This window comes from Ambystoma mexicanum, chromosome 1p, assembly GCF_040938575.1.
Source record: "Ambystoma mexicanum isolate Mex_15411 chromosome 1p, UKY_AmexF1_1, whole genome shotgun sequence".
Taxonomy (NCBI): Eukaryota; Metazoa; Chordata; class Amphibia; order Caudata; family Ambystomatidae; genus Ambystoma; species Ambystoma mexicanum.
In genome coordinates this window covers 837,740,575-837,767,176 of record NC_090921.1, presented here as the reverse complement: position 1 = coordinate 837,767,176, position 26,602 = coordinate 837,740,575, and the positions used below count along the sequence as shown (strand labels likewise).

At 47.4% G+C, this 26,602-nt stretch overlaps 1 protein-coding gene across 1 annotated transcript in view; it reads left to right on the top strand.

Annotated features, from left to right (window-relative positions):
- LOC138566224 (tyrosine-protein kinase Fer-like) overlaps positions 1–26,602 on the top strand; it is a 436,248-nt gene that overhangs the window by 217,511 nt on the left and 192,135 nt on the right. Inside the window, exon 6 of the mRNA XM_069643327.1 lies at positions 10,252–10,346. Within this exon, the coding sequence (XP_069499428.1) occupies positions 10,252–10,346 (95 nt within the window). The remainder of the gene's footprint in view (positions 1–10,251; positions 10,347–26,602) is intronic.

The following is a 26,602-nucleotide window of genomic DNA, read 5'->3' as shown; positions in this document are numbered from 1 at the left end:
GCATCAGATCGGGGAATGCACAGGAACCCAGGATCCACCCAAGTTTCCAGGCCTTCCGCTGCACACATGAAGCAAGTCAACACTGATCTCTGATGTGCACGCACGCATGCAGTGGAGATCTGCACGGGTGGCCACCATAACAAAAGTGCAGGTGGCTATTGCCGCACTGATTTCAATGGCTTGCACCTGCTTTTTTCTTTCACCTGAAAAACTGACACGATCCACTAAAATCAATCTGGCACATGGGATTAAAGTCATGTAACCCACATAGCAGCATGAGGAGTACCCGCAAGGTTCCTCCACAGATTGTGAACTCCTTGAGCACTCATCCAAATGACGCATATTAAGTGAAAAGTGAGGAAAGCCTTTTTCTGTAGTTTTGTCACTCCTATGCAGCATCCAGAATGCGGGAGTTGGTGTGCTGCTGACTTTTGGGTGCTTGATTGGTGGGTAGCTTATCAGGGTAGGTTGGTCGTGGAATGCGGTTGTCTTTCTACTGGCTCCTGCAGTTGAACACTCTTAGTTAAACACTCTTAGTGTGATTTGATCTTAAGCCTTAGCGTGTCTCGACAATCATTCATTTTGTTTTTAACAGGGTGTTATTGGGCTATGCATGTTTAGGTGAGGTTATGTTACAATTGCCAATGTTGTTGCAAGTGATGGGGGTGACTTGCATCTTGTTTTTTGTCTGTAGTATTTGGTATCCTTGTTTTCCTTGGTACTCGCTGTATGTGGCATATGTGACGAATCCCTCGGTTTGGTCTCTTCCCCTCAGGATGGGGACCTTTCCCCTGGGGCCAGGGAGGTGAGGCCACTCCCCGAGAGCCCCCCTAGGGGTGGTTCTCAGCCGGAGGAACCCATGGATGGGGACCCCCACTCAGGGAGAAGTGATGACAGAACAGGGAGAACGCAGCATGAACATGCGTATGTATGTGTATGCAGGGGTAAAGGAGTAGGAGGGGTGGGGCATGGGGTAGGGAGTGAGGAATTGTAGCGGGCACCCATAACAGAAAAGAATTGGCCGAAATCATAACGACCAAAAGTGCACGACCAAACTGCAAAACCCGTAGAACCAGATGTGGCTTGGTCAGTACATCTGGAATGATCTTCCTGCTCCACAAAGAAGACAGCTCTGCCTAGCAGATGTGTTCTCTGACCTTATGGTATCAATAATCAACAAGGCTGGAATTTTGCAAAACCTGCTCAGAGCAGAAAAGAGCTCCACATTCGCAAAACACTAGGTATAAATCATGGTTGTATGTGTTTTAAAAGACTTTCTTTTCAAAACTCACCCTCATATCAAAACGGCCCCTCGCCCTAACCTCAAAGCCACTCACAATCCCAAACACTTTGTACCTCAGGGGTATCAAGCCCCCATATTAACCTACGGACAACTTTCTTTTTAACCTGACCTCACAGCCAACTCGTGATTCACGCATGCCATCTTGTCTTCAGCGACAGGCCCGACTGTTCTTACCCTATACGTTTGAAAACTTAAATTGTTAACTGTAAACTTTAGCCTATTGAAACACCTCCCACCTGGCAATATTTCCACCACCAAAAATGTCCCCCCACAAGTACTTTCTAATAACTTTATAACAAAATCAACACTTTCAAACAAAACAGCCCTTTTTAACATCATTTCCTACAACATCAGTTTGTGTATATGTATTTTTTCATCCAGCAAAAGTGGATGCACTCTATCCTTACGGTACAACCTGACAAACTTGGTTGTACGTCCTTTTGGTCTTTGCTGTTAAGTCTCGCCTTGCCGGTGCGCCGGCGGAAGGGAGAGCCAGTCAGGGCCTGCATGGGGGCCGGGCTGAGGAGCTGAACAAAGGCACAACACGCGTGATGTGGGTTGTGCCCGGAACTTCCAGCAGGGCGGGCACTTTATTTGGATGCACCTTAAATCACTGCGCTTGCAGGACGTAAGGCGTACATAACATTCCTCCTTTTTACCAACAAAACACAATAACACACAACACACGTAACTATGTCAACAAATAGCTCAACTCTTCTGTGCACTCTAGTCCAGCACAGTGCCGCACTCCCCACAATGTCATTTTACCACTCACAAGGGGTCATTATGAGTTTGGAGGTAGCCATGGCGCTGTTATGGGGGCTGGAATGGGCTCTGGATATTCGTTGCACCTTGTTGATGGTCCGGATTGACCTCTCCAGGTCACTGTTTGTTTGTAACCACCTCTGTGCGATGTGGTGGTATTGGATGTGCAGATCATCCAGGTATTTCTTGAGCTCCGTACCGTGGAATGGCAGTCCGTTGTCACTTGATGCATTGTGGCAGGCCATGGGTGGCAAACCATCTTCCCGAGTGCCGGTATCACAATTTCTGCTGCTGTCGAGGATACAATCTCCACCTCCGGGTATCTTGAATGGTCATCGATGGCCACTAGTAGATATGACCCTTCCTGAACCGTGCAAAAAACTATGCTGATCGCGTCCCATCTTGACGACCCACGCTCTGCCGACTGTATGGGTTCAGGGTTTGGCAGTGATCCTGTTATCTGGCAAGGGAGGCAGGCTGCTATGAGTTGCTCCACCTTGGTGTCAATGTGCGGGAACCACACTCAGTGTCGGATCCTGGCTTTTGTCCTGACCATTCCTTGATGGCCTTTGTGTGCCAGCGCCACGATTCTGTCCTGCAGACAGCTGGGGATCACGATGCAGGCCCCTCTCAGGATTAACCCTTCGCTGGTGACCAACATATCCTGTCGTATTGGGAACATACCCGTGAGGAAGTCTCTGGCCGCCGGCATGCAGTTGTGTACATTGCGGAGGAAAGATTGCCACTCGCCCGACATCATGGTGTTCTTGATCAGGTTGCAACAGGGGTCAGTGTGGGTGGATTCAACAATGTCATCGATGCTGACTGCGTTGGGCGTCATAGTGTGGATGATCTGGCATATGTGCTCTTCTGTTTCCTCTGCCTCACTCTCTTCTCCTAGGGTGGCTGCCCTCGGTTGCCTGGATAGGAAGTCCGCTCGGTTGTCCGTGCCCGCTTGGTAAGCCAACTCAAACTCATATTGTTGCAGGTGGATTAACCACTTCGCTATTCTGGCCGGGGGGATGTGACGATGACCCAGTGAATATCGGGATGAGAGGCTTGTGATCTGTGTAAGCCCTGAACTTTCATCCATAGAGGTAGATGTGGAAGTGGCAGCATCCCCACACCACTGCTATGGCCTCCTTCTCGATGTGCGAGCACCTTTGTTCCATTGGTGTGAGGGCACGGATGCGTAGGCGATGGGCTTCGTTTCCCCTGTTTGAGATACTTGAACGAGGAGGGCCCGAGGCCGACAGGGCTGGCGTCGACATACAGTTCTGTTGTTAGTGTTGGGTCATAGTATGCCATTGTTGTCTCGGCTGAGAGGGATGTTTTGATCCGCTCAAACGCATCCTGGCAGTCGGGGCTCCAGTCCCATTTGGTGTTCGATCTGGTGAGTTCCCTGAGTGGTTCGGACATCGTTGCCAGGTTGGGGATGAACCTCCCGCAGTATGTCGCCATTCCCAAAAAGCTGCGTATCTCTGTGAGTGTTGTTGCGGGGAGGCCTTTATGTCCGCCACTTTTTGTGGGTCAGCTGACACTCCCACGCTGTTGAACACGTACCCGAAGAATGTAATTTCCTCTTTCTCTTTCAGGAACTCGCACTTTTCCTGGTGGATGGTCAAACCTGTGGTCTCTAACCTGCTGAGCACCATCTCGAGGAGACGCATGTGTTCATGCCTGTCGCTGGCGTGGATGAGGATGTCATCCCTGACATTCAGCACTCCTGGGGTGCCCTGTATTACCTCCTGAATAGCCTGCTGAAAAACCTCTGCCGCTGAGGAGATGCCGAAACTCAGTCTCTTGTATCGGCGTAGGCCCAGGTGCGTGGAGAAGGTAGTGATGTAGTTTTAGCTGATGGTACCCAGCGTTTAGGTCAATTTTCGGAAACACTTTCGACCCTCTAAGGTCCGTAATGATTTCATCCAGCGTGGGGGTGATGTGCCATTATCTTTTGATTGCCTCATTTGGAAGGCGCATGTCGATGCAGATTCTTACTTTCCCTGGCTGCTTCGGCTTCTTTGTCACCCAAGGCGTCGGCCCTGTGACCTCTTTGATAATTCCTGCTTTTTTAAGTTCTCGCAGTTCCTTTTCAACCAGGTCCCTCATATGGAATGGGGTCCTTATGTGGCGTACTGCCCTTGGCTGTACTGTCTGGTCAATGTAGAGCTTTATGAGTTTTCCTTTTAAGCATCCGATGCCCTTAAGGATGCCCAGGTACTTCCCCAGGATGCTGGAGATATCCGTTGAGTCTGTGACATCGCAGATGAAACAGATTAATCCCAAATCTTCCGCTGCATCCCCACTGAGTAGGCATTCTATTCCTGCATTAACAACATATATCTTTGACTGAAGGACTCGATCACCCCTGCTTAGTGTTGTTCTGAAGCGTCCTTCCACTGTTAGTGGGGTCTTGCATCCATAGGCAAATAATAGTTTGTCAGTTGGTTTGAGGCCAGGACGGGGACGCAGAATTTGGAAAATTTTTGCCGGCATTACATTTACTGATGCTCCAGTGTCGATGGTCATTTGCGTCTCCTGGCCCTGTATGGACACTAAGCATTTGAGTGTTCTCTGTCTCTTCGTCGACTCCATGTCTCTGTGTTCAAGTGCCGAGAGCAAGTAGACTTTCCTTCTCCTTCTCGTCTGTCCACTTCCCGCATCTTTCGCTGGGTCACCATCGTCATCACCAGATTCGTCGGTTGACGAGTTAGCAGTTTCTACGCGGCGGGTGTTAGCTTGCTTTTTCTTCCGGGGGAGGCCTTTGTCTTGTTGTGGTTAGGGTTGGGGGTGTTGTGATTGCCCTGATGATCTGCAGACACGTGCGTAGTGGTCCTTCCGGCCACATGCTCTGCACGTGGTTCCTTGTGCTGGGCAGTTTCTTCTTCCGTGACGTGTACCTCTGCACCATCCGTGATCGGTAGGCCCTGGGATCCTTGGTTGCCACCGTGGTGAATTGTTTGTCTCGTTGAATTCCTCCCTCAGTGTTTGGCGGTTGGCGATTTGAGCTATTGCCGCTGTCGTCGGCATCAGATGAAGCTTCTGCAATGTGGTGCCCATCTGTGCTGCCCTCGCGTGCGACAGCTCTCTTTGATGCCCATATTCGAGAATCCTGGCTAGGGGAATGCCTTTCTCACGCAACACCATTCTGCGCTGTTATCGAGAGTGCATACTGTTGATGATCTGGCACCTTATCTCCTTCTCGACGTTGTTGAATTCACACGAGAGTGCACATTTCCTGAGTCTTGTGTGGTATGTGTTGAGTGTTTCCTCCTCCATCTGAATCGTGGTGCAGAGATGAAGGTTTCGTAGTAAGGGCTCAGCTGTGGCCTGAAATGTGCTGCAAGAGCATCTTTGGGCAGTTGGCAGATGTCTGCACCATCGCCGATGACCAGCATGTGTTGAAGATGCGCAGGACCGTTAAGCAGAAGGTGTGACTCCATCGCCATCTCAAACATCTGGATCCACAGCATACAGCGGGGGCACACTGACGATGGGTCGGTGTAGGGGTCAAACGGCCCCATCACAGCTGTGGTCCCACCATGAGGTTGAGGGAATGGTGCTGTAGGTGTCAACGACGCTGCAATTCTTGACAGCGTACTAGGCCTGGGTGTGGAAAGGTCAGTCGCCATGTTGTTCCGGTGCTGGAGTTACCACGGTCGATGTGTGTGGCCAATGGGTCTCTCCTCACCTTCATCACCTTTGTGTCAATGGGGTACTGAGGCACCAAGCAGCTCCTCTTCTTTTTAGCAGGCGGTGCAATAGTACTTCTTGCGTCACCTGGCTTGAAAATTGAGGAGCCGGCAAGCCAAAGGTTCCCATCTACCTCAACTGGTTTCTTTATCTGTGCTCCGTGGATCTCCAAAAATGTGCCCTTGCCGAGGGCTTGTGGGGCGAGTTATAGCATAGGAAGCTGGTGTTCACTTCATCCCATCCTCGTCGCCAGTGTTAAGTCTCGCCTTGCCGGTGCACCGGCAAAGGGAGAGCGAGCCAGGGCCTGCATGGGGGTCAGGCTGAGGAGCTGAACAAAGGCACAACACGTGTGGTGTGGGTTGTACCCGGAACTGACCTGCCTTCCGGCAGGGCGGGTGCTTTATTTGGATGCACCTTACGTCACTGCGCTTGCGGGATGTAAGGCGTACATAACATTTGCTTCTTTCCAGGCTGGGTTAATAGATTTCTAGTTTTCTAACACCCTTCACCACTCTCCTGAGCAGCAACAATGTCCATGCCAGTGCTGTATCCAGCCACCTCTCCCTCAGAGACCTCAAATCACTCTTAATGCTCTTGTCAAGTCTAAACCTCTTTCCCTCGCCAGTTCAAAAGCCATTGGCAAAAGTCCCCCTCACTGTAATATTACTCTCTCAGACCAAATGCCCTCCACCTCGCCAAAATGTAAATATACCTGTTTGCCGTATCATCTCTTCCCATGGCCACTCCAGCACTATACAGCAGACTGACTGCAGAGCTGCAACTTTTTTCCTTCTCATGCTTCTCTTGAAAAGAAAGACTCAATTAACAAAACAGATCTGCTGACCAAATCTTGGCCTAATATAATCACCATCTGATCTTCATTCTTCCAGTCCCATCAGCTGTCCTTCACTCAGTTCCAAGTGGGCCACCCCCTTTGATCGCCCCAATGCAAAATGCTTGAGTAATACATTCTCTTGGATGCAAACCTATATGTTTAATGCACCTCCTAATTACTGCTAAAATCTTCCTAATGTTTAAACGTCCTAGGATGCAACAACATTTCCTCATCCTCTTTTTCACCTTCTTGTACTCCCTCATCACCCCTGCCCCACAACCTATTTCTTCCTGAATGTCCCAAAACCAGTACTATTTGCAAGAAAAGGCTTCCCTATCCAATTAAGCACTAATATTTAATGGAACCAATTTTTTCCCACCAATTCCCGACAACAGACAATGACATCATCAGTCTGTTCTAAAGAAAAAGTCCCCCCCAACCCCAAAACCTGTCCACTGAATAGTTCGGGGATAATCTATCCGAGCAGACCTTTATTTTGTATCACATTGTGTGTGTTTGTATTTATTATATGTATTGTAATTAAAACCCTGCAAATCTTGTTGGTATTAGAAATCTCCTTTTGTTTGAATTGAGTTATTCAGATAGTATGTACATATGACCCTAAGTATTGACTGTCTTTACAGTTTATGAAAGTGTGCAGGAGACGAGAAGGTCCTAGCATTGGATCTTCTTCATTTTGTATTTTGTGTTGATTCTGTGCCAGGATCACAGTTCCTCCCCCGCACCTAAAAACCTTCAAAGACACATTTGTTTGTGCATTTCCAAAATCAATATAAATCATATTTGTACCAATAGTTGTGCACCGACATTACCTGGTTTTATCTTGTGTGCCAGATGACAGCAGCAAGCAGCAGGCAGCAAGGATGGATGCAGCCCCAAAGTCTTACTTGGGCTGGGCTGCTTGGAAGGAGGCAGCCCAGCGCTCAATTGCAGTGTTGGGGGCGGGAGGGGGTGTTAGGGAGAATTCTCCTTCTAGGGCTAATTTCCCTCACCTAGTGAGTCCCCCAGCAGCTTTGCTGGATTTCTGGAGTTTATTTTTTCCACCTGGTAAGAGTGTACATCTTTTCCCACTCTTACATGTGTTTTGGCCTATGTATTGTTACTCATTGTGTGATCTTGGGCACTGGAGCACACCACTCCAAGTGCCCCTGTTCTTGTATGGGTTACACAGCACCTTTAGTGTAGTAACCCAGTGTTGTCTTTTAGACTTCCCTCTGACTCCATTTTGCTGGGGCTGACTACTGTCTCCCAGAGAAAGGTTAAGTTGCCATTTACTTTACGTAGTCATTTTTACCACAGACCCAGTACACCCCATCTTAAATGGAGTACTGGAAAGGGCTAATCTGTACCCCTTTTCTGTCTGTACCTCCCTGAGCATTGTTTTGCTCTTTTAACATTTAGACTTGGCTGGTGGCAGTGGTATCTACCCTAAATTTTCTACCGCGATTATATCAGATAAACGTGGTACTGTTCTTGGCTATTATATTAGCCTCGAACATAAACCCGCTTGACCAAATCATCTTTCTTTTGGCTCCGGTTGGGTTTATTCGCCATTTCTTTTTGTTAATGTCCTTCTTGGTTTTTACTTTGCGTGGCAAACTATGTTTGCCTTCTTTGTTCACCATGTTTTGGCGGTCTTCTGCAGAGAAGCCCTCCTCTTGGCACCTGGGTGTCTAGGTAGACTGAATGTGGAGAAGGGGTGTAGTCACCCCCTGCACAGGTTATCCTAGGAAACCCATGTCGCACTTTGCCATGATTGGTTGAGGTGGTTGTCCGGCTGGACAACCCCCCTGCTGCGTGATTGACAGCCAGGCTGTGTGAATGGGGGTTTTTGCGCATAAAAGGCAGGTCTCTTGGGCTAGAAGTCAGAGTCGCCTCTGGAACTACAAGGAACCGAAGAGAAGTGGAGAGAATGACGGCTTCTGCAACTACCCCATCCCGGTGAAGCCCTGCTGCAGTCCTGAGCTATCTTCCCTTCCACGACTAAGAGAAGATCCAGTCCGGAGTCGTCTTCCCTTGAGCCTGGTGGGGATAACCAGCTCATCTTCTTCAGCCAGAGATCTCCGCCGTGGTCGAAATCACTGCACACTGCTGTAGTGATCCGGATAGCCACCTGCTGAGCCTCTCCTGTTTTTAAGGAGCACACCTTTGCGTTGTCGCTACTGCTGGCTTCATCCCTGTGTGGTGCAGACCCCCTTCAGATGTCCTCCTTCACAATGAAGCTCCAGGAATCGTGGGTCTGCGGGAAACCAACAGGAACAACTGCCAGGGCACCAGCTGCATCGTGGGAATAAGGTACTGTGTTCTACTCGAAGAAACTAGGTGAATCCGGTTTCTTCATCCCCAAGGCTCGTCCTTATCTTCCCTCCTTCTTATAACATTTTCTTCCGAACATTGACAATATCCAAGTACTTTTTGGCTACACTGAATCGTGAACTGTCTAACGGTGTGAGCTTCAGCACAGGCCTCCGGTGTCACCTAAACCTGGCTCCGACCCTTTGACTTTTGAACTCCTGTTTCTGAGTGTTTCTCAATACTGTCTGCCTAACCTAAATATTGCCTGTGATTCTTACCTCCAACTCCCTCTGGGTATCTCAGGTGCTAAGTGTGTTTTTGCCCCGGTTGCATTTCATGTCACGGATAAGCGTTTATTTAGTAGACCGAACTGTCAAAAAGTGATCGCAACCGTATCCGCGGTATCGTGTTTTGTTCATAACACCGGTTCATTCAAACACAGGAGGGGTCATTACGACCCTGGCGTTAAGGGTTTAACGGCGCCGTAAAAGGTGTCGGCGCCGTTAAACCCTTAACGCCTGATTACGAGGTCATTTGGCGGGACCCGACCTTAATGGCTGGTTTTACCAGCCGTTAAAGTAGGGTGCCGCAAAGGGACCTCGGTGCTAATTACGGTACCGCAATTTGCGGTACCGTACTTAGCGCCTTCCCCAGTCCCATTGAGCCCTATGGGGCGAAAATGGGAATGGGGAAGGGCCATGGTGAAATGGGGAAATACCGCCCCGCCAACCTTGGGCCACGTCTGCCAGGTGTGACACAGGTCTCAGTGGGCAACCTGATAATCCGGGGTGGCCCTTTATCTAACTCAAGCCCCAGGAGGGCTAAAAACACATTGGGCACTCCCCAACTATGGGGAGCACCAGTATTTCAGTATATGCAGAGCAGCAAAGTTAACAAGCGCTCCACTGTGCCAGCAATAAATCCCAGGCTGCAGTGGTGACAGGGCGCAAGAGCGGAGCGCCTGAACCCCTGGACCCTGTTGAAGGGTTTTTACCATTGTGCCGCACACACCAGCAGTGTTTTTTTGGTCCTTTTCAGAGTAAAAGGACCCTCGCGTGCACACGCACGAAAGTCCCTTGCTCTAGTTTATTTTTATTTCCTCATCCACTCTGTGCTCTCGTGGTAGGGATCCAATTTTCTTTTTTCTTTCCTGGATATCCAGGATCCTTCCCTTCATCCCCCTGACCAGCAGTTACAAATGCCATCTGTGGATTGTAGAGTATCTAGAAGTGGAAGGCTATTCCATGCCAGCGTCTTTGGGGATGCATGGGAGATTAATGTGGTCGAAAGGGATACAGGTTTTCCAACCATGTTCTTGTCCTTCTCTTCCCTGCTTCAGGATTCTGCGACAGTACGATCATCCCAACATTGTGAAGCTGATCGGCGTGTGCGCCTGGAAGCAGCCCATCTATATCATCATGGAGCTTGTCACAGGTGAGTGGTGGCGGAGGCCAGGGCCTCACATCTGTGACACTGAACGGTGGCTGGAGCGATCCTAAAATCCTGCGCTCCAAAGAAACCATGTGGAGGTTAAAATGTCTTAATTACTAATGCTGGTTTGTCTCATCGAACAAACCCATCACTGCTCCAATAGCTAATATGAAACAAAGAAACAACACATGTTTAGAATGTTGAGGCACTGGACATTTCACGTTCTATAACTACCTTTCCTCATTTCAAGGTCCAAGAGTCTGGCCCAACCCTGCTTTCCCTGTGTTTTGAGGTCTAACAGCTGCCATGCCAGAAACCTGAAACTGATGATGTCCGTGGAGTTGCCTGGGAAAAGTTCCAGTGTTCATGACTGGGTGTCACGTGTTTATATGGCATGATGACCCCGTTCCAAGGGGTGGAATGGGGGGCTAACGACCCGGCAACCTTCGCAATGGCCTATTATGAGGGCACCGGGATATTATCCTCCGGTGATAACGCCATTACATACATGCCATACATACATGTCAACATTCTGACGCACCTGGGAGGGAGACAGAAATGTTCCCATGGGAAAGCATTGGGGCTAGAAGTGTTTTAGGCAGGAGAACGTAAAAAATAGCAATATTTTTCATTGAAAAGTCCAGAGTCTCCTGCCTCAATTGGGTGGGTTGGCAAGGATGCCATTAGTACCCCAGGTTACCAATTTGTTAACCCGGGGTGTTAAAGAAAAAAAGGATTTTCATTCATTGAACAGGATGCTGCACACGTCCCATTCAAAGAATGAAAATCCTTTGCTAACATGGCCGCCATGGTAATGGAAGGCAGGGCTCCATACGGAGCCCCTCTTCCATTACCATGGCGGCCGGGAAAAGCAAGAGGCGGTGGGTTGGGAAATAGGAAAAGAAACAAAAAAAACGTGAGGAAGTGAAAGAGGGGGAAGGAAGATGGTGCTGTGGGGGCAGAGGAGGCAGCCAGCTGTTTTGTGGAACGCGCCTGAGATTATAGGTTTCAGCCCAGGATCCACAGAACCTGATTTGCTGCACCCACTGCCCTGGGTGCTAATGGCAGTACTCCCACAGAATGAACCCTGCACAGTGCACAACAGTATTCTGGCACTTCATGAACTTCCTGCTTTATACTTCTTGTGAAAGTGAGCCCATAGTTATCTGCTTACCAGGATCCTGCTTGTTTGCTATACATTTGGACATCATTATGTTGCGTTTTTCTAGCCGTTCATCAAGGCACACTCCCCAATTAGAAACACTATTGCTTCAGTCAGGAGAGTAGCATTTTATCATCAATGACACTCTGTCCTCTGAAATTATTCTTCCCTGCACCCACTCATCAGCACCGAGTAATCCATAGTCGGCTCTTCAGGGAAACTCTATTTCTGTCAAATCATGGGTGAATTAATTTAAGAGACTTCACATTAGAAAGATCTAAGCTCGTGAACTGTTCCTCTGTCCAGAAGGAACAGTATCCAAGTTCCTAAGATCCTGAAAATAACTGTGGAGATTTTGTGAGCATCATAGTTTATTAGGTTTCAGCCCATTCACTATCATTGCTTACTGGAGCCTAGCCAGCCCTCTATTCTTAAACACCTCAAATTCACAATGCAGACAATAAAGTCCAAAAAGCATTTAAATTAGAATAAGCATCCATTTCGGACTATGTATTTTGCTTTTTGCGAGTTGCAGTTATAGCATGTTTTTTCTGCCATTGTCTCTGTTACGATCATCACACGACATTCCATCTCGGTTTCCTCGGTCATTTGACAAATTCCTTGCGTCTAAAAGCTTGTGTACAGTGTAGAAATGTTTGACCATAGCACATAAACTGGCCCTTGATTTCATTGTGCCACAATTAATGCTTTGTTTTAATGTGTCTATCTTTCCTATCTCCCTGACATGCTGTTCGGGATGCTTGTTTGCATGTATGAGCAAACAAGTGCCCAGAGTACGCTGCTGTCCCTGCGCTCCGCTATTCTTGTATGAAATCTATATCACATTACAGGGATATCGTAACCATATTTTCCGTAGTGTACTTAGGAACAATGCTATGTGATGCCAATTCCTGTTTTGTCACGGGGTGAAAGGTCGTGCTCCATCACGTCCCATGATGTCACCTAGGGTGGGGTCAAATTACATAAGTTCCTGTGATGTCCTAAGAGGTCAAGGGTTGTGTGATGTCACTTCCGCTAGCCCTGGCCTTTTGGTGAAATGAAGTCCCTGATTCTCTTGTGCATGATAACACCTGTTGTGCCTAGAAGAGGGTGACTTCGACATGAACCTCCATAGAAAAACGAGTTATCAATGCCAAACTGGAGTTAAATGCTTTTTATATTGTGTTTTCATTTCAGATTTCGAGAGAATAATATGACTTCACCTGCCTAATACTTCACAGGGCGAGATGGCTTATTATCTTTGTTTAGATTTGTCTTTAGTTTGCATATATAAATTCCCTGATGCCATGTCACTAGCTTTATTGTCTGCAATCCTTTTAAGAGTGTTAACTCAATGCACCTACATTAAACATTAACATATACGACAAAGGGAACAGCACGTCAAATTCCAGGCAAACAACCCATGTTTACGATAAAGAACCATAGATTCATACTTCACTAAACACATTAGCCTGAACAATAATTTAGCTGGTTTGGAAGACATTTCCACAACATAGAGCTGTGTCAGCCTTCCACATGGGAGAGCCCTCAGCTCCCCCACAGCAGAACAACAGAAACCAGGCAAAGCAGCAGACCAGCACTATTAAACCTCCAACACACAACTGCTATGCAAAGCACTCCAGTGAAAGCCTTGCCCAAACATAGCCAGTATGCGAATACCAAATTGCTACCCACCACTGTCCACAGTCTTCCTAGAAACCAACACCTTCTAGGAAGAGAAGGGTCATTAGACCCTACAGTATCTTCCTCCACTCCCAGTTCAAGCGCCCCTCCAAACCTAACACCTGAACTCTTGGCCTCGTCATTGAGCAACTGCCAATGAAAAATACCCAAAACATCCACCACCTTGTGGAAAACCATAATCTCGGCCAAGTAGCAGCGACCGACAGAGAAGTTTGCCACTTCACTAGAAGCAGTCATCCTACAGCATACAAAATCCCTGTGAGAACAGAGAATCCAAACCTGGGACAGGTATGGCCTTCGTCACCTCACTGAAAAACACAGCAAATACAGTACCTTTAATTGCTGTCTGTCATCCACATTCGTGGTGGCTGCCAAATGTCTTGTCAATACCAATTCGCCCATCGCCCTGATTACAGGCTATCAGCCACTTGGATACCATCAGTTGCTGTTAGATTGGAGGATAGAAATGAATGTAGACTTAAGCCCATGAACTAATCCTATGGGAGCTCTCAACGTGTGGATTGGCGACATCACCAACCGACCCGCTCAAGATTTTCTAACCAGTGTTTCTAATCTGGTGTTTTCTTATGGTGGGGAACAGCAGAACAGTCAACACACAAAGAGTGAAGTTCAAACATTTTGTTTTAGTACCCTGGAAGGGGGGGGGTGAACCTGCTACAGTAGTCCAGCCTAATGAAAACCAGAGCTATGAAGACATTGAGCCTCTGGTGGATGGTGAGGAAAGGAAGAATGCCTCTGGGGAGGTGGAGCTGAAAGTTGGACTTCTTGGCAACTTCTTTATGTTATGTTATTGTACAATTGTATGGCGCCTTATATACCATTGTTAGCATCTCAAAGCGCTGTGGGTTGAACGCTCTTGGGGACCGTAGTCCAGGTCAGTGGAGAGAGTATGGTAGCATATAGTGCTTGGTGCACTCAGTATGTGTGCAGCCAGGGTGGTTTGCGCGGAGGTGGACACATTCTAATGCTAGGTTTGGCGCAGTGGTTGTGAGAGATCAGTGAAATTTGTGCAGCAAGGTAATTGGCCTCCGAGGCTGCATTCTGGCTGCCGCGAGGCCTGTGCAAGAGATTATGTGTGCAGTTAGGCCGATTTATTTTGTGGGATATAACTGCGTTCTAACAGAGTGTTGGGGTGCTCATGAAGTAATGTAGGTATGTGTGCAGCTAGGCCGAAATTGATTGAGGGGTGTAGCTGCGTTCTATTGTTTGTTAGTGTAAAGTGGAGCATGAGCATATTGTTAGGAGCGAGTGTCTGTGCTTAATGGTAGGAGGTCCCTGTCCTGGTTACTTTTCGGAACGCAATGAGCTGGCTCTGTCGGTCCTGATGGGTGCGGTAGTTGATTTCCGAGACAGATTCTTCGGCTGGTTCGGAGTATGTTGTGTTTGCCCGGTTGGACAGTCCTTTTTCCAGAAGCTCTGTTGTAGGCGTAAAAGGGCCCATTTTCCGTGTCCTTGGTCATAGTTTATGCTGGGTGGCTGGGTCAATTGCTGACATGTTTGTGGTTACTGCATGTTTCTCATGAGAGTCCAGCCAAGCATAGTTGCTGTAGCACCTCAGGTGTGGGAGTTCTTGGCCTAATTCCTAGTTAGGCCAAGGTTGCCTGACTTGAGCATATACTGCCTTGAGTACCCAATAGGTGACATGATATGACCCAACCGTAATGTTAGAAACATAAGTGCTATGAGGCTCTGCAGCCGTGGCTTTGTGTGTTGATTGCCAGATAGGTAGAGCTTGACACAGTGTTAACAGGAAACATGGCCTAACGTTGTTGGGTGACAGTGGGGCCTGCAATGGTGGCTTTGACAGTGGTTGGCATCTCCTGGAGTGATAGTGCTGTGCTTCCTTATGGGAAGATACTGATTACGTTCAGTTATGGGTGCTATTGACCTCTAGTTTCCAGGTTGATATGTACAGACAGACATCGCCTGGTCTTAGAGAGGGGGCATATCTGGTCGTGGTGGCAGAGACCTTGCCTGGTCATGGCATACGATTATCGTGAAGTCAAGTCTTAGGTTTGGAGATTGTGGGCAATGGGATCTGGAGCACTGGGGCGGGGGGCATGGCCAAACTTGTTGGCGCAAGGTGTGCTACTAAGCCATTGTAGTCTAGCCGGATTGCGGAGAGCCTGCAGCTGCTTAGCCAAGAGCCTGCTGGTCTCTTGAGCCGGCTTCCGTGCCCCTACTGTTCCTACTTTTCTGTGATGATGCCTTATTATCCGGCTTTCATTGCCCGACTGTTCCTACTTTGAGATAATGCTGTTCTAGCTGATTCTAACTGAAATATGGCCATTGGTGGAGTGTTTCGCGGCCACAGGTGGTCCCTTTCATGGATTAGGGAAAAGCCAGGTTTTCAATGCTTTATGGAAGGCCATGTAGTCCTGGTTGTGTCGAATGTGGGGAGGCTGTGAGTTCCACAGTGTTGATGCTAAGGTAGAGTGCTGAGAGAAGGAGAGAAGGAGAATGAGGAGTCAAAGAGGACCCAAGGTTTTTTGCCTCACAAGACGGTGAGGGGGCCCAAGGAGGGTGGCCAGAGAGTAGGGGGTGAAAGCAGGGAGCAGGCATCCCAATGAGAAGGATCTCTGTCTTACTGGCATTAAGGCACAGATCATCAGTAGAGCACCACGTCTCAATGGTTGTCAGGTAGTCAGGCATGGGAGAGTATGGAGTGGAGGTAGAGTAAGCAAGCTTAAAGTAGAACTGTGTGTCATCAGCATAGCACTGGAAGTGAGCAGAGAAGGTGGAGATCATGTGGGCCAAAGGGGCAAGGCAGATGTTGAAGAGCGATGGCGATAGGATAGAACCCTGAGGGTTGCCACAGGTAGAGAGAGAGTGGAAGGAGAGGAAAGGGCCCCACTGTACTTGGGAGGGTTGATTTGAAAGGAAGGAGGTCAACCACACCAGTGCCCAGTCCGTGCCGCCAATGGTATCACGTAGAGGATTTATGAGGATTGCATGATTGACAGAATCAAAGGCAGAAGAAAGATCAGGGAGGATCAGAACACAGGGGGAGTTTGGGTCTAGGTTTGAGAACAGGAATTCACAGGTATTCAGGAGAGCAGTTTCTGTGCATCTGGATGCTTTGAAGCTATATTGGTGTCATGGAGGCAGTCAGCCAATTCAGTGTGGCTGGTCAGTTGGGAGATGACCAGCTTCTCCATGAGTTTGCCGAAGAAAGGGTGCTAGAGATAAGGTGATAGTTAGCCGGGCATGAGGGGTCTGCAGATGGCTTTTTTAGGAAGAGGTGCACAAGAGAGTGAGTGGTTGAGGAAAGAGCCAGTGGCGAAGAAGTGATTACAGAGGTCAGCGTGGGTGGGGGGAAAAGAGAGGAGATGTCCTTGATAGTTCTGGAAGAGCAGGTGGACACTGCTTTGGAGGAGACTTTCATAGAGCGGACCACTCTAGAGACCTCATCAGGTGCAATGGGAGAGAAGGAGGACATTATTGGGGTGAAGAGAGGGGCAAAGGGAGGCAAGAGAGGAGGGGGGAGAGAGTGGAGACGATGTCAGTGAGGACAAGATGTCCTAAATTTTGGTGTAAAGTGAGTGGCCAATGCAGTGCAACGGGTCGGGGGGGGAAGAGGAGAGGAGGCGATTGCGGTAGGATTGGCAAATCCCTTACAGATTTTGAAAAGTTCAGCCATATTGTTGTTGGCCCCAGTGATGCCGGCTTGGACATGAACCCTTTTCTTGGAGCGTATGTTGAAACGATATTGCCTTTGGAGCAGGTGGCAGGCCAGTTTGTCAGAGGATGTACTTGAGGCCTGCCACTTCTGCTCAGCAGCTTTGCACTTGTGTTTCAAAGCTGCCAAGTAAGAGTCATACCAAGAGTTGCATTTGAAGGCAGGCTTCATGCGGATGCTCATGACAGGGGCAAGGATGTCCAGAGTGTTGGAGATGGAGAGATGGAGGTTGGCTAGTGCAGAGTCGGAAGGAGAGTCAGAGGTCGTGGGGATGTACGTGGCGGTAAACACACAGACTGACATTCGCCTCATTGGTTGAATGACGGAGAAGGAGACTGGCAGTTCGAGCAAAGGTGTTGTCAGGGCGCCAGGGAGCTCAAGGTGGGTAGAGAGGTTAGAGTGGTCAACCCAGGAAAGAGGAGTAATTAGAGGGTTGGAGAGGGGGATGTCTGTAGAGATGAGCGCACCCATGGTGTGGCTGGCAGAATGAGTTGGGCCAGAAGGAAGACTTGTGAGGGAAAGAGAGTCACAGAGGTCCTGAAAATGTCCAGTTGGCAAATCAGGGGAGTCAAGATGGATGTTGAAATCCCCAAGGAAAAGAAGTATGGAGGAGGAGGCCAGAGAGAAGAGGAGAGGTCCGCCCATTCTGAGAGTAAGAAGGGAATAGGTCTGGGGGGCCTGTAGATAGTGGTGAGAGTGAGGGAGAGGGAAGGAGAGACAGACAGCCTACAGACAAGGCATTCAAAGGAGCAGTGGATTGAGTCGGAATGATGGTGGCCGGAACCCACTCAGGGAAGATGAGGGCCACTGTGCTCCCTGACTAGGTGGCTCTGGGATTGGACAGGATCTTGTAGCCTTCAGTGAGAAGAGTGTCAAAAGCAGTGACAGAGCTGGCCTTGAACCAAGTGTCAGTGAGAGCAAGTATGTCAAGGTTTTCAAGGAGGAGACAGATGTCAGAGGAGTGTTTGACAGAAGAGTGAGAATTGAGGGTAGCTAAGTGAAGCCTTTTGCCCCCTTTAGCAAGCTTAAACCAGCAAGTAGGTATGATTGTCCTTGCTTTAAGGCATATACAAAATTAAGCAGGAATTTCTCCCCTTTTTAGGGTACTTTTCGGGCTGAAGTTATTCCTACCCACGAGTAGAGGGTCACCTTTCAGGCTTAACACCTCGCCCCAGAGGCTTTGGTCTTCTTTCCACCTTAGGTTCTCTGCATTTTCCCAGGATCTAGGAATGGCCCCAAACAGGCTAGAAAAAATATCTTTTTCCTTCAGGCTCCCTTGGCCCCACCCATGATGTTGATAATGTGCTACAATGACTGGGTTGCATTGCTTAGCAAATTGTTCTCCTTAACCCCCGCAGACCACCCAGTGATTTTCTTCAATAGTCTCTCCTAAGATAACGCTTAGAAGAACATCTTAGTGACGGCTACCTTCCCCGCCAGGAAGCAAAACATGTTATGATATGTCATTTATAACGCGCCTGCACACAAGTGTTAGACAAGGAAACTTTAGGGAATATGCTAGAGGAAGTGTTCCCGATCAGTTGGAAGCACTAAAGAGTGAGCTATACACTATCCTCCTTAAGATACCCCTCCCCCAACCAAGGTCATCGATCAAGAAGAATCAATGTGAAATGCTACTCCAAAAAATCAAGAGACAAAAAAACAAACCTGAGATCTGTCGAAAGAATATGGAGAAGATACTCTACGCCAGATACACAATAAACCTATTTTTTGGGCGAGCCTGTTGCAAGCATTTGCTCTAGTAAGGAATTTCATTCAGACGCAGTATCTCTATAAATTAAGGAAATGTTATATGAGGGTTATATATTGGATACTATGAGAATTTAGAGTGACAGAAAAAAAGAAATCAAAATTAATGTTGCACATATACAATCATTACATATTACTCTAAGCCGTCTGCCAGGAGCTAGTATATTGCATAACCTTTCTCTATACAAGGTGCCAGGTGGTAGATGCAATTTGACATGTCTTATTAAGTCTTGACAAAGCTCTATGCAGGACCAAAATATGTCGCCCAGTGCCCTCTTCCATGGGGGACCATGTTTACCTCTTTTTAAATGTTAAATACAATTTTTTTAATATTTCTATGCTGACCCACGTGAATGGAGTCACCGATTAATTATTTTTGTGAGTATTTCTATGGTGTCGTGGTGTTGCCTCTCTCTTGCCTGTGCACCATGTGAGAGACGGTGGGCTTGGGGTTTAGTTGGTGGATTTAGTTTTGTTGTCGTATTGATGGAAATGTCCAGAATCTGGTGTGGGTGTTTGATGCAGAGGTGCAACCAAATGATAGTAACAGGCATCAGAATTCGTGCACCTTAGACCGCCCAGAGTTAATTCAGGCAATTCTGCAGTTTTCGCTGATGACGTAGGGAAACAGAGAATGCAGAGAATGTAGAAAATGTGTTACACTTTATGGCATTGGACACAACCCAATAATAAAACTAGTATAGTGTCAGGATCCCTAGGATTAGAAGGGACCGGGAAGTAGTGACTCATAAATTGGGGTGCTTTTTTGTGTATTGCGTTGACATAGGAGTGTGTGAGTCTGAGAGGGGTGTGGCAATTATTATTTCCTTAACCAATTTGCTATAGCAGATGGAAGGGTCTGTCCCTTGGCAAAATGAAGGAAAGGAGCAAGAGTGCTGATTGGGTGAAACTTTAGTCTTTCATCAAGGGACCAGGGCCAAGCGGGATCGTTCTTCTGGAAGATTTGGTTGTAGGCCCACAGGCACCTTAGAAGTTTTGTAGAAACATCTTGCTCTTGCCGGTGCCCAAACGCGACGGACACGTTTCAGAGATTCTAGTGGGATTTAGTCAACTATGTCAATATTGATTGGGGATTCGGGGCTATGAACTAGCATCTCCCTAACTTGGTAGTTCAGAGTGACCATTCTAACAGACCCAGCGGGTCACAAACTAAAAATTACCAGTGCATGGTGAGAATTAGTAGGACGCAGTGAGACAACGTAGCACCCGGAGCTCTGGCCCTATCTTAAAGAAAAGAACCCAGCAGTGCAGATGCGCGTGAAGTACAAGCCCTTTGTTCTGGCTCCCCCTTGCCTGGCAGCACATCAAACTGGGATGGGGGTTTGGAGGGTTTGGTGAGGACCTGCGTGTCCCATGCTGAGTGTGGGGAGTGGCAAAGATCACAGAGAGGCATTAAGGGCCCAATAATGTACTTCAAAAAAGGAAGTGTGAGCATTTAAAATGTTCTACAGCCTGAGGCAGGGAATGTGTTGAGAGAGGTGCACGAGGCAGAAAACGCCAGGGCTAGCCCGCTCATCCATAAGGCGAGGAACACAAATCAAAGGCCCCTCTTCTTGGTTGTAAGAGACAAATCTTACCTACCCAGAAGCAATGTACAAAGTTACTGATCGGAGATGCCCAAGCTACTCATGCAGCTATCTGGAATTTATATGATATATAGATTCATCATATATATGTATCCCCCAATGAAAACACTGGTCATGAAAAAGGTCCATTGATCATGTGTGCTACTTTTGCAACAGGATGGCAGCCTCTGCACAGTCATACATGTTGTTATTTTGGTACCAAAATATGAAATTTAAATATATTGGAGGAATATGTGATGAGGCTATGAGGCCATGATAAACAGCTACCCTGTAACATCCCCTCACCCGAGCACTTCAGAGCGTCTGTCACAGATGTTGCTAAAATGCACTATGTTATAACATATACAAAAATGAATAGGTTTTTGGAAGTTATCAAGCTAATTCACGTGTTATCCTCCCACAATTCTTGTGTTGAATGTTGAAAAATGCAAAAGGTTGGAGAGTTGGAAATTTGACATTTCTCAATACTCTACGGAAAGAGTACAAGCCATTGCTCTCATTTTCAGCTCTTTTGCAAATTGATCATTGTAAGCTGCCTGACAGGAAGATATCCTCAGGAAAAGTAATGGGGGAGGCTGAATGAAGAGAGAATGAGTGAGGGATTATTAAGAGAATTGATCACACAATTAGAATAAATTAACAGAAAAGAGTCAGAAGTGGTGGAAGTTGTCTCACTAGAGAACTATTTGAAAGTGGAGTGGATTGGAGAGACGGAAATATATTCTGGCCACTGCTTCTCATGACAATTTAGATCCAGAGTTTCTGCAAGAATGGCGTGAGACTGCAAATGAGAATTCCATGAAATTGATACAACCCTTGGAGAAGTTTGCCAAAAAAGACAGTGAACGATATAAAAAAGATGTGGATACACTACTCGACAACAGAAGAGGTATAAAGATAGTGGGCCTTGTTAGGGAGAATTCTCTGTTTAGGCTGAATTTCCTAACCTAGTGAGTCCCCCAGCAGCTTTGCTGGATTTCTGGAGTTTGTTTTTTCATCCTGCCAAGAGTGAGACTCTTTTTCTCCCACTCTTGGACATGATTTGTGGTATTTCTTTGAATGTTAATGTGTTCTATGGGCTATGGGGTCTTTTACTCCATAGGGCCTCATGTGTTTTGCTATGTGTGTTACACCGCACCCTCCATGCCGTAACACTAGGGTGTCCTAGGTGACCCCCACCACAGACTCCATACCCTGGGACTGACTACTGTCTCCCAGGGCATGTAAAGTCACCATTGGCTTTACTAGACCTAGATTTACTAACAGAACTAGTACAAACCATCCTGTTGTGGATGTACTGGTAGGGGTAATTCGATTTCCCCTGGGTCTGTTGTTCGAGGGGGCACTGTCCCGTCCCCCCTCGTCGAGTTTTGGCTGGTGGCAGTGGATACTACTTTTTATATTCGACCGGGAATATATTCCTATGGGATTTTCCTATTGTTCGAGGCTAATACTTTTTTCACATTAGTCTCCAACATACCGCCGGTTTATTTATCTTAAATAAATTCACCGGTTGGTATTTTCTGCCAGAACTGAGTTTTTAAAATGGCGTATGTGTTCGCCTCTGTAACTCCAAACCAAGAGGTCCCTCCAGAAAGGCACAGAAGCCCTCCAGAGTGGTGCCATTCTGTCTGGGTACCACAGGAGGTGTGGGAGGGGGTTTAGGCACCCTGGACTGAGTTGCCTTGCCAACTCCAGTCGCACTCTGGTGTGATTGGCCCGAGTGGTGAGCCGCCCCGCTCACCACTTAGCATGTTTGATCGACAGCTAGGCTGAATGAATGGGGGTTTTCTGCATAAAAGCAGGGCTTTTGGGACTGGAACTTGAGAAGTCGCCACAGGACCTAAGAATCCGACAAGGGTAAAGCTGAGCCGACCTGCAACGACGACACCTCCGGTGGAGCCCTGCTGAACCGACTCACCACTTCCCAACAACAGAGGAGATCTCCCTGCTGGAGAGTCTTCTTCCCTTGACTGGTGGGAACAACTGGTCCCTTGCTTTTTCTTCACTTCCAGGACGTCTAGTGGTCGAATTGCCCGTGCTGAGCACCCCGGCAACCGGATAGCCACTAACCACTGTACCACGACCAAAAGGTGGTGCCTTGTGATGGAGCACTCCGTGGCTGGTCTCTTCCCTGGTGGTGCAACGATCTTTCCTCGACGACGAGATCCTCTCATCTTCTGGCAAAGCCCTGACTTGCATCCACCACCAGGAACAACTGCCCCCGCCGGAGCTGTCTCTTCACTTCCAAGGTACTGTGTCCGCCTGGCTTCCCTTGTGACGGTTAGCGTGAGGTGTCTTAAATCCTTACCTCTCCTCTGGGTCGCCTCCAGACCTTCTTAACTTGTGTTCTAAAACTGGTCCAACCTTTCTGTGACATTTTGCTACAAAGACTTGAAGTGCATTTCCACTGTGATACATTTGGCACATACTGCCTTGCCTCTCTCCGAGTGGGCCTGGCCTCTGAACTTTGTGATCTACAGTAGACCCTGCCTTGCTTGCCTTGCATTTGTGTCGAAAAAGTGTTGGTACTGAGTTGGTTTCATACCCTGCCTTTTTCTCTCCCGTTCTAACGAATACTAGAGTGCCATCTAGGTTAAAGCATTCACCTCTGTCTGCAAATAAGTGGTGCCATTGAACCTAGACTTGTCGAAATATTGTTATGGGATTGATATATACTTATAGTAACTGTAATTGAAGTTGTTTGCCATATTAGTGCTAGTGTGTTTTTCATAGATTTGTTTTTAAATAAATAATTATATATCTTTACACCCAAGCTCTGATCAGTGTCTGCTTGTTCTACTGTGTAAATTGCCCTATCTTGTATACTCCAAATACTGCCTAACTCGTCTTGAGAGAAGTCTGACTGCTCAGCCACAGCTACCAGGTAAATCTGGGTGGCACAGACTGCTACCAATTGGGTTTACTGCTAACTCCTGTAGACTTAAACTTTTTGCAGTGGTCCCAGAGGGAACTGCACAGGTTTCTGCCTAACACTGGTGTACAGCGGTGGGATTTGTATCGAGTATACAGTTTAGAGTGCTTTTCAACACTTTAGGATAACTAACCACAAAGCTTAGCACTAAAAAGCAACTTTAAAAAAACATGTCTACTATGGAAGTTTACAGTCAAGAGTCCTTGTCAGGTGAAAATACTGAGAGTTTGAGAGCTCTCTGTAGACAAGAGAATCTTTCTGTAAGAGGCAAGAAAGTAGAACTGATAGTGAGATTGCTGGAAAACCAAAGTCTGGGTAATGGTTCAGAGGAACCAACCTCTCCAGCAAAAGTAGATAACAGTAATGGTGTTGATCTAAATCAAAGTTCTGATGATAGTGATGAAGAGGCTGAAGAGGAAGGAGAGGCTAATGAAACTGTCTCCCTTGCTCCTCTGTCTGCCTTACCAGCTGTACCTACTGGGCCTATAGCAGGTCCCACACTAAGTCCTCAAGTCCTTGAACTAGAAAAAATGAAAATAGACTTGGTATTCAGAAGGATTACTGCTCAAACTGAACAGAAACACCAAGAAATGCAACAAATTCTTAGGCTCAGAGAAATGGAGCTCAAGCATAAGTTAGAAATGAAAAAGTTGTCTGTTGAAACTGCTTCTGTCTCTGGCTCCTCTAGAAGTTCCAGTCCCAAAAGACCCCGGAAGCCTAAGGAATTAATTGGTATGTATGAACCAAAGTTGGATGTGTTAGATTGGTTGAGTTTGTTTGAGTATAATCATGGGCTCCAGAACATCACAGGTAATGAGCTACTTACCTGGTTGTTCTCTAGGCTCCCCCCTGTTGCAACTGATGTGGTAATGGAGTTGGGGGAGGAGGATAGGAAAGAGTATGAAAGTGTGAAACTATCTTTGATAGCTAGATTTGGGAAGACCCCTTCCCAGTATCTTAAGAGGTTTAGATCCCTCAAAAAGCATGATGGTCCCTTGGGCTACCTGGGTGAGTGAAGGGTTGAGAAACTTAGAGGGATGGATTAAGGGTTACAAGGTGAACACTTATGAGGGTATGAAGAATCTTTTTATGTTGGAGTCAATTTATGATGCCTTTTCTCCTGAGCTCAGACAGCACTTGGCCGATTCAAAGGAATTGGATTCCAGGAAGCTAGCTAAGGCTGCTGACTTGTGGGTTGCCAACAGGGCTACTCATAAGGATTCTGGGGCAACTCAGAAAAAGGATGAGGGAAAACAGCCTAAAAAAGACTCAAAAGAGAATTCTAATAACTCAAATTCCAAAGAGGGCCCCAAACCAAACCATAAGGGTAAGCCACAAGGAAAGCCACAGCAGAATAGTGTACCTTCTGGTGGCAAACCAGAGGGAGGCCAGAACAAGCCGCCATTCCAGAAAGAATTTGGTAAATGCTTTGTTTGTGGCTCTACTGACCATGTGAAAGGAGATCCCAGATGCAAGGGTAAACCTTCAGGGGTCCAGCTTGTCTCCTTAGCCTTCGCTCCAGAGGAGGAAGTCCAAATGGCGAGTGGAAACTTTCTACTGCTGGCTGATGAACCCATTGGAGTCTCAGCCAGTGTTTCTTTAGTGTCTCTGGGTTTGTGGGAACAACAGAATTTAGATGTCTATAATTCTATCCCAGATAATACTAAAGAGTATTATAAGGACAGTGTCCAAGTGAATGGTCAGGAGACTCTTGCCATTAGGGACACTGGGGCCAGCATAGCTGTGGTGGATAAATCTTTTTTTCAGGCTGAGGATGTTGCTAAGGCACCCAAACGCCTCACCAAGTTAGCTGGAGGGCCTGTGCAGATGCTTCCCCAATTACCAGTTCTCATCCAGTGTAACGACTGTGAAGATACCTGTCAGCATACAAAGTGAGGTACCAGGACGCGTTCTGTTGGGTAACGATTTAAAAACTCTTGGAGTTGTGTCTCATACCCCCAGACCTCCTAGTAAATGGTTCCAGATGCTAACCAGACCTGCAAGGGAGAGAACAATGAGAGGTACTCCCGAGGAGATGATGAAGAAGGATATCACTCCTGCTCCACTGGATTTGTCAGCTGCTGTCTCAAAGAAATCAGAAGCGAAAGGGAAATCTAAAACTTCTATACCGAAACCAGCAGCCAGCACTTCAGTGCAGCCAACAAGGACTTCCCCTCGGTTGTCCAAAGTTACACCAGTAACTCCCCCTCCAGCTGAGGCTGAGAGGGAGGTACAACCCTGTGTGGTAGAATTAGACTCTGAGGAAGAGCTAATGGAAGGCCAGGAACTCATTGGAGATCTGGATCCTGTTGACCATCCTCAGCTGCAGTATTTACTGGCAGAAGGTGGACCCAATAGGGCAGACTTCAGTAAGGGACAGAGAGAATGTCCAACTCTGGAAGGTCTTCGTCACCAGGCAGAAGCTCAGGCTGAAGGGCAAGAGCCTGGGAAATACAGGTTGCACTGGGCCTGGCAAGACACATGGATGGGACCCTTCAGAGTTGTGGGTAAACTTGGAGAGGTCAACTATCTGGTGGACTTGGGCAAACCCAAGGAGGCTCCAACAGTCTTCCACACCAACCGACTCAAAGCGTATGTCTCGAGACCCGATGTAGGAGCATTGCTTCTAGCATCATCAGAGGAAGAAGAGAGTGAAGCTCTTCCGGATCTCCTCAGAGGCTTACCCTTAGACGAAAAGATTGAAGGAGTAAATCTCTCTTTGAATCTGACACCTGAGCAACAAGAAGAGTGAAAATCTATGTTGAATCAGTTTGCCTCTCTGTTCTCACTTTCACCAGGCTTGACCTCTTGGGGCCAGCATGACATACTCACTGGTGACTGTCTGCCAGTCAAAAGCAGAGGATATTGAATGTCAGAAAATGTACGAACCCACATCAAAGGTGAGGTCAGCAAGATGCTTGATCTCGGGGTAATAGAGCCCTCTACCAGCCCATGGTCTAGCCCAGTTGTGTTAGTACCAAAGGCAGGATCTAAAGAACTTAGATTCTGTGTGGACTACAGAGCTCTTAATGCAGTCACCAAGACTGATGCCCACCCTTTGCCAAGAACAGATGAGTTGGTGGATAAACTTGGTTCAGCCAAGTTCCTCAGCACATTTGACTTGACGTCAGGCTATTGGCAAATAGCCCTGACAGACCATGCCAAGGAGAAAACTGCATTTTCTACTCCAGCTGGCTTATACCAGTTTAAGGTAATGCCTTTTGGATTGAAAAATGCACCTGCTACATTTCAACGGATGGTAAACCAAGTTTTGAATGGGATGGAGGACATCTGCATGGCATACTTGGATGACATTGCAGTGTTCAGCAATTCCTGGGAAGAACATGTAGACCAACTAAGAGATGTTTTGCAGGCTCTTGG